Here is an 8,516-nt window from a genome sequence, read left to right as displayed (position 1 = left end):
CTATTAACATTCTGTGCAATGTTCATTCTTATTTCCCACCGCTGATTTGTTTCAGAAGATACCTTTATTAGAATTGTTGGACATGGACTATTCTATTAATATGCTGATTTGGACAAACGCTTGTGCTTGTCGAGCAGGGATAGGGTTAACTTGTCAGGACACGCCCGCTCATGCACAAATTCCCCTTACAATAGTTGTTGATTTCATTATTTTCGTTAGTGGCTATATTTAAGCTCAGTAACTTGGGAATTGGTTTTCTGATCTGATGAATTCTTCCCCTTATAAATAATGGAAGTTTTCTCAATCTCTCAAAGAGAAAACTGGGTAATCCTTGTCAACAATCATCCAAATTACCATTATTTTCAAATGGGAAACCATGTCTCTTAGCTTTATGGTAAAGCTGAAGATTCTGTGGGTGATCACTGATATACAGAGGATTTACTACCCGGTCTTAGCTGCTGTTGGTGTCCCGGGTAAGTTGCATCCTGTAGATGAAATTCCAAAAAAAATGCAATTTAATCACGCGCAGCATTGTAAATTCTGTGTTACATTCTTTTTTGATCTTCCTTACGTTTCTGCAGTGAGTAGACATCAAGACGAATTCCATTTTTCTATAAGAATTCATTAACATCATGAGGCAAAACAATAAATTGTCTATCCATCTACCGTTTTAGTCTCTCTCTCTTTCTTATTTCTTTCTTTTTTCTCTCTTTCTTTTTTCTTTCTTTTTTCTCTCTCTTTTCTCTCTTTTTTCTCTCTCTCTTTCTTTATCTCACTCTTTTTCTTTCTTTTTTCTCTCGCTTTCTCTTTCTTTTTTCTCTCTCGTTTCCTCTTTCCATTCATTCTCTCTTTTTCTTTTCCTTTTTTCTCTCTTTTTCTTTCTTTTTTCTCTGTTTTCTCTTCTCTCTCTCTTTCTCATTCTGTTCTCTCTCCTTTGCATTCATTTTCCCTCTCTTTTTTTCTCTCTCTATTTTTTTCTCTTTTTCCTCTTTCTCTTTCTTTTTTCTCTCTCTTTCTTTGTGTTCTCTCTTTTCTTCACTCTTTAATTTTCGCTCTCTTTTTTCTAGCTTTCTTTTTTCACTCTTTTTTCTCTATTTCTTTCTTTTCTCTCTTTCTATTTTTCTCTTTCTTTGTTTTCTCTCCTTTTTCTCTTTCTTTTCTCTCTCTTTTGCATTCTTTTTCTCTCTCCCGTTTTTTCTCTTTTTTCTCCCTTTCTTTTACCACTTTCTCTTTCATTTTTCTCTCTCTTTCTTTCTTGTCTCTCTTTTTTTCACTCTTTCATTTTCACTCTCTTTTTTCTGGCTTTCTTTTTTCTCTCTTTTTTCTCTATTTCTTTCTTTTCTCTCTTTCTTTTCTCTCTTTTTCTCTCTTTCACTTCCTTTTTCTCTCTCTTTTTCTTTCATTTTTCTCTCTCTTTCTCTCTTTCTCTCTTTTTCTCTTTCTTTTTTCTCCTTTCCTCTTTTCATTTTTTCTCTATTTCTTCTTTCTTTTTTCTCTCTGTTTTCTCTTCTGTCTTTTTCTTTGTCTTTTCTCTGTCTTTTGCATTCTTTTTTCTCTCTCTTTTTTCTCTCTCTTTTTTTTCTCTTTCTTTTTCCACTTTCTCTTTCTTTTTTCTCTCTTTCTTTGTTGTCTCTCTTTTTTTCCACTCTTTCATTTTAGCTCTCTTTTTTCTGGCTTTCTTTTTCTCTTTTTTCTCTATTTCTTTCTTTTCTCACTTATTATTTTTCTCTTTCTTTGTTTTCTCTCTTTTTCTCTTCCTTTTTTCTCTCTTTTTCTCTTCTCTCTCTTTCTCTTTCTTTTTTCTCTCTTTCTCTTCCTTTTTCTCTCTCTCCTAATTTTTTTCTCTCTTTCTTTGTTTTCACTGTTTCTTTGTTTTCTCTCTATTTCTCTCTTTGTTCTCTCTTTTTCTCTCTTTGTTCACTCTTTCTTTTCTTTTTTCTCTTCCTTGTTTTCTCTCTTTTTTCTCTTTCTTTTTCTCTCTTTCTTTGTTTTCTCTCTTTTTTCACTCTTTCATTTTCTCCCTTTCTTTTTTCTCTCTTCCTTTTTCCTCTTTTTGTCTCTCTTCCTTTTTCTCTCTCTTTCTTTGTTATCTTTCTTTTTTCTCTTTTTCTCTCTCTTTCTCTACTCACTCTCTCTTTCTCTTTTTTCTCTATCTCTTTCTCTTTCTTTTTCTCTGTCTCTTTATTTTTTTCTCTCTTCTCTCTTTCTTTTTTCTGTCTTTCATTGTTTTCTCTCTTTATTTTTCCTCTCTTTCTCCTTCCCTCTTTCTCTCTTTCTTTTTTCTCTCTTTATTTTTATCTCTCCTTTTTCTCTGTTTCTTTTTTCTCTGTTTCTTTTTCTCTCTTTCTTTGTCTTCACTCTTTTCTCTCTCTCTCTTTGTCTTCTCTCTCTTTATCTTTCTTTTTCTCTCTCTTTATCTTTCTTTTCTCTATCTTTTTTCTCTCTCTTTATTTTTTCTCTCTTTCTTTTTCTCTCTTTCTTTGTCTTCACTCTTTTCTCTCTCTTTTTCTCTTCTCTCTCTTTCTCTTTCTTTTTTCTCTCTTTATCTTTCTTTTCTCTATCTTTTTTCTCCCTCTTTATTTTTTCTCTCTTTCTTTATCTCTCTTTCTTTTTCTCTGTCTCTTTCATTGTTTTCTCACTTTCATTTTTCTGTCTTTCATTGTTTTCAGTCTTTATTTTTCATCACTTTCTTTTTCTCTCTTTTTCTCTTTCTTTTTTCTCTCTCTTTCTCTTTCCTTTTTTCTCTCTATCTTTCTCTCTCTTTTTTATCTCTTTCTTTTCTCTCTCTTTTCTCTCTCTCTCTTTTCCCTCTCTTTTTTCTCTCTCTTTCTTTTACCTCTCTTTTTTCTCTCTTTCACTTGTCTCTCTCTTTTCTCTCTCTTTATTTTTCTCTCTTTACTCGCGCTCTCTTTTTTCTATCTTTCTTTTCTCTCTCTCGTTTCACTCTCTTTCTTTTTTCTCTCTTTCACTTGTCTCTCTTTTCTCTCTCTTTATTTTTTTCTCTTTACTCACTCTCTTTTTTCTATCTTTTTTTTCTCTCTCTCTTTTTAACTCTCTTTCTTTTTTCTCTCTCTTCTTTTTTCTCTCTTTCTTTTTCTCTTTATTTTTTCACTTTTTCTCTCATTCTTTTTTCTTTCTTTTTTCACTCTCTTACTTTTTTCTCACTCTTACTTTTTCTCTCTTTTTCTTTTTTCTCTCTTTCTTTTTCTCTTTTTCTTTTTCTCTTTCTTTTTTCACTTTTTCTCTTTCTTTTTCTCTCTTTTTTCTCTTTTTTCTCACTCTTTGTTTTCTTTTTTTAATCCTCTCGTTCTTTTTTCTCTCATTATTTTTTCTTTCTTTTTTCTCACTCTTACTTTTTCTCTCTTTTTCTTTTTGCTCTCTTTCTTTCCTCCTTTCTTACTGTTTTTCATTCATTCTCTTTTCCTCTTTATTTCTTTCTTAATCGCTATTGAGAGTTTTCCCTCTAAGGATTGAATGAGATTGGAGTTAAAGAAAAGTTAATGACAATTAATAAAAGTTATCAATGACCTACTTGAATGGAGCAAAATATCTAAATGTCTGAATCGCTCATTTCTGTTACAGTATTTCTGCATGTGTTGGTAAATTTGGCTTCAGATTGCAAATTTTGTATTTACTTAAACTTTTGCTTGTTTCAACCCCGTTTCACTGATCCATGTATTGTGGCTAAACTCAACATAATTTCCCTTTAATTTGGCCATTTAATAAGGAATCTCTGAGACAATCAGTACTGAAACAATAATTTCAACTTTATTAAGATCCCTCAAGTAACCAAGTATAATCCATGCAACCCAACTTAGTTACTACCCGCTTTGGATTTCAACCAACAGTGGTCTGTCTCTGGAAGTGTCCAGGATTCGATCCCTGTACCGTGTTATCAATTGAAGTTCTGCAACTGAGTTGTTCTGCTGTTGGATTCTCACACAATTTTCTGTCTTTCATGTTTGTGCTGTAACATTATTGATGATTAAATAGGTTTTTTCATCCCAAATATAGATTATATTTTTGACCATCTCAAGTCTATACTTTGCCTTCTCAACAAAAGTAACTCCTTTGTTCCTTGTTTCATTCAGGGTTAGCTGCTTAAAACATACATTTTCCTACAATTACACTCTTTACTTCAGAACTTTACCACTGCCGGCAGGTCATAATTGTCCCTTTGTCACGAGGCAGCAAATTCTCAAGCAGGTATTATCTCCCCTTTGGTATTTGTAACCCCTTCTTCCCAGGGATGTGTAACTCACATGTAACTGCTTTTACAACAGCTTCTCATTGTCCCTTTTGTCTCAAGAAACACTTTATTCGAGAGACATCATTGCTCCTCTCCATATTTAACAGGTTATTTGTTCTTTCAATCTATGAACAGTTTTCAAAGTCGTGAAGTTTATATTGTCACAGACACCTTTGTGTTTTAGACTTCAGCGTTTCCAATGATTTTGATTACACGCTATTTCTATTGCCTGACAGGTAAAATAGTTAGAATCCTTTCTGAATGGAATTATAAAATGCAAATTTGTGGTAGATTTGTGGTTTAGTTTTGCAAAAACATTGGATACTCATTAATAATTTGCTTTAATATTTTACTGGAAATAAAGGAAAAAGATCATTTCTGCTCTATACCTGAGCTATAAATTATTATATTTGTTCCTCTTCTTTCAAGTTAATCTGATTACAATTATGATCCTGGTTCGAGGGAAGTGTGGCCTTTCCAAATGTGTCACTCATTACCTGGTGGCTATGGCAGTGGCGGATCTACTGGTCATTATCTTCGATCTGATACTACGACAAATTCCTATCACATATCGGGAGGAGTTCCTCTTTGTGCATGCTGTCCACGTGTGTAACATCCACGCTGTTCTGCTTTATGCAGCCACAGACTGCTCTGTCTGGTTCACGGTCACGTTCACCTTTGATCGGTTTGTGGCCATATGTTGCCAAAAGCTGAGAAATAAACATTGCACCAAGAAAACAGCGGGTGTGGTTTTAGGAACAGTGACTGTGGTGAGTGGTTTGAAGAACATTGTCTGGTATTTCATGTATTACAAGCGATATTGGCTTTCTAATAGTCCATGGTTTTGTAAAGTGCCTCAAAATGTATTTACTTCAGTTGTCTGGACTATTGTTGAATTAATGCATTACAGCATAACACCATTCATTCCATTTATTTTGATTCTACTGTTAAACACATTGACAGTCAGAAACATTATATTAGCCAACAGAGCTCGCAGGAGACTCCGGGCTCAGACGACTGGGGACAATGTCAGTGACCCAGAGATGGGGAGTCGGAGGAAATCCATGATTATGTTATTTATTATATCTGGAAATTTCATCATGTTGTGGGTGGTGTTCATTGCTTATTCCATACTGAAACGCTTTGATTACTTGGGATACCCAGTTCCTCTGCCAACATTTGTAAGAGAGATTGGCTTCATGCTCCAGCTCCTGAGTTGCTGCACAAACACCTTTATTTATGCAGTTACCCAGAGGAAATTCAGGGAAGAGATGAAAAATGGAATAATGTATCCTTTCACAAGGTTGGTTAAGGTAATGTGATGAAACTTCAAGCCAACGTTCAACGTTAATACACCATTTTGTTAGATTATTGGTCCAATTACTTTTTAAAAACAATTTGAAGTTCAGATCAGTGTTGTAACCGTGACTGTTCCTGTTTTATTCACTGGAGTGGTGAAGCATGAGGAGAAGAGCTTTACATTATTGGAGGATGTAGACCCCTGGTCAGAAGGTCAGACTGTGTCCAATGGAATTCAGTCGGGATCAATGTGATGTGATGTACTTGGACAGGACAAACAAGGCGAGGGAATACAGGATGAACAGATGGACGGGAACAACATAGAATCAAGGTGAATGTTTCCCAACCTTTTCAGTCTCATGGCCCACTTCAATGAGACAAATAATAACACGACACACCCTCTTTCTCTTAAATCACGAGCATAGTATCAGATCCTTGGAAGCACAGCAGATCAGAGGGACATTGATGTGCACCATCCTTAATTCCTTAAGGTGTCAGTCGGGTGGATAAAGTGTTTGCAAAGGCATGTGGAATACTTGCCTTTATTAGTCCAGACTTAGAATTTAATCGCAGAGAGGTGATGGTGGAACAATCTTAAACACTGATTCGATCTTAGCTCATGTAAGATGTGCAGTTCTAGAATCCACATTTTAAAAGGGCTGTGATGGTACGAGAGAAGGCGGAGTAGGCAGTTACTGGGATGTTGCCTGGGCTGGAGAGTTTCAGTTCAAAGATAGATTTGGACAGACTGTTTTTTTTCCTGAGAGCAGTGGAGATTGATAGGGGATATCACTGATATGTGTCAAATTATGAGGGGCATAGATAGAGTAGTCAGAAAAAAAACATTTTCTCCTTGAAAGAGGGATCAATGACCGATGACGTTGATTTAAGTTAATGAGCAGGAGGTTTACACGAAATGTGAGTAAACGCGTTTCATCCAGTGGGTGGTGGGAGTCTGAAACTCGCTGCATGTATGTTCTCTGAACACAGAAACCCAGATAATATTTAAGATGTGTTTAGATATGATCCCTGGAATGGTAGGTCTAACATATGAGGAACGGCTGAGGATCCTGGGATTGTATTCATTGGAGTTTAGAAGATTAAGGGGAGATCTAATAGAAACTTACAAGATAATACATGGCTTGGAGAGGGTGGACGCTAGAAATTGTTTCCGTTAGGTGAGGAGACTAGGACCTGTGGACACAGCCTTAGAATTAGAGGGGATAAATTCAGAACAGAAATGCGGAGACATTTCTTCAGCCAGAGAGTGGTGGGCCTGTGGAATTCATTGCCACAGAGTGCAGTGGAGGCTGGGACGCTAAATGTCTTCAAGGCAGAAATTGATAAATTCTTGATGTCACAAGGAATTAAGGGCTACGGGGAGAATGCGGGGAAGTGGAGTTGAAATGCCCATCAGCCATGATTGAATGGCGGAGTGGACTCGATGGGCCGAATGGCCTTACTTCCGCTCCTATGTCTTATGGTCTTATGGTCTTATGATATGCCCCTACAATGTCAAAGAACGCAAGGCTATGTGCCAAGTGCTGGAAATTTGGATTCGAACAGTAAAATGAATGTTTTGACAGACACAGGATTAAATGTAGACAAAGAAAGCATGAGTGGGTGGAGCCAGGCTCACACATATCCAGGGTTTTTGCTTTTTACTTTCACAAGTAGAAGACGGATTTTTTTGGATTTGAAGCTGCTATCATACATCTTTCTTTTCTGTTGCTGGAAAAAGCTGTAGTTCTCTCTCTACTGCTGGATTCATTCTGTTGGTGTTCCTTCTCCTAGTCTAAGGAGACAGCAAGTGAGAGAAATCTCTGTGTGCTGAATTGGCCTTTGCGAAGGGTGTGTTTATATGGGATGCTGCTATATTGGAACTGTTGGGGAGTAGTCGTTAAACAATATTTTATTTTGTTAAGTATTTCAGTGAAGCTAAAATTGTGTAATTCTTTTCTTGTATTTCTTTGTATTTTAACTGTGGTGTAATAATAAAATGTTTTCCTGAAAGCCTGGGTGTTTGATCAAGTGAATCACATCTGAAATGCAGCACCTTACACATACCTTTAAGAGAAAGGTTAAGGTCCAGGCTATCTCCGTGATATGTTTATAGAGGGTTTGATCTGATCCATAACAAGACTCGCTGAATTGTTACAGCACAGAAGGAGGCCATTCAAATGTTGTGTCTGTGCTGGCTCTGAGAAAGAACAATTCACTTAGTGACACTCCATCGTGTCAGTTAATGATCCCATTCTCTCCCAGATGTCTCAGTTGAATTTCCCTCCACCATTATCTGAGGCAGTGCATCCTGATACAAATGATTAGCTGGAGGATCATTTTGTCTTATGTCTCCATTGCTTCTTTCCCCTGTGGTTTCCATTCTGTGTTTATGTGTGTGTGAACCTGCCATCATGGGGAGCAGGATTTTTTCAACGTTTCTGTTCGGATGCCTCATTATTTGAGAACTTAATTAAACCTTCTGCCTGAAGAGCAATGCCCATCCCTCAATTCTTTGTGCTCATGTCTCCATTGCAGTAAAAACCAGGCACTACACTCTGTGCCAGGAGATACTGTGTCTGATACCTCCTTGTTTCTCACATGCCCCTGGTAATAAAGCCTTGGGTTTCCAACAACACCACGACTGACTCTTTGCCTCCCATCCTTCTAAATGCTGTTGTACCCAGGCCCAGTTGTACCAATCTCTCCTCATACAGCAGCCCTGCCCTCCCTGATATCAGCCTGGTGTACATTTACTGCACTCCCTCTTCCACCTTTAATGACAAATGTACAAGCTGCTCAGGCTCTGCTTCTCCTGTAATCCCTTTAGAATTGTCTGCTCTTTATTATATTGTCCCTTTGTGATCCTCTGACCAAAATGAACCAATTGATACATGTTACTGCCTCAGTGTTTTAAATTCCCCAGGTCTCTGCTCGTATCTGAAGGGGATATTTTGGGTCTTTACAA

General features: G+C 36.7%; 1 protein-coding gene across 1 annotated transcript; it reads left to right on the top strand.

The window, feature by feature from the left end:
- The first annotated feature begins 376 nt into the window (after positions 1 to 376).
- On the top strand, positions 377 to 5,571 carry LOC148137327 (putative G protein-coupled receptor 139). Its single transcript, XM_087983008.1, has 2 exons — positions 377 to 473; positions 4,679 to 5,571. Exons 1-2 carry the CDS (start codon positions 377 to 379, stop codon positions 5,569 to 5,571), a joined length of 990 nt encoding a protein of 329 aa, XP_087839134.1.
- The last annotated feature ends 2,945 nt before the right edge of the window (positions 5,572 to 8,516 follow it).

Source organism: Chiloscyllium plagiosum, unplaced genomic scaffold, assembly GCF_037043375.1.
Source record: "Chiloscyllium plagiosum isolate Xiang-an unplaced genomic scaffold, Cpla_swu_hap1 HiC_scaffold_44, whole genome shotgun sequence".
Taxonomy (NCBI): domain Eukaryota; kingdom Metazoa; phylum Chordata; class Chondrichthyes; order Orectolobiformes; family Hemiscylliidae; genus Chiloscyllium; species Chiloscyllium plagiosum.
Note: the sequence above shows the minus strand (reverse complement) of the source record. Positions and strands in the feature narration are given on the sequence as shown.

Coding starts and splice junctions, on each gene's coding strand:
- LOC148137327 (XM_087983008.1), top strand. CDS start 377: ATGTCTCTTAGCTTTATGGTAAAGCTGAAGATTCTGTGGGTGATCACT. Junction 474..4,678: donor AGCTGCTGTTGGTGTCCCGG/GTAAGTTGCATC, acceptor TCTTCTTTCAAG/TTAATCTGATTACAATTATG.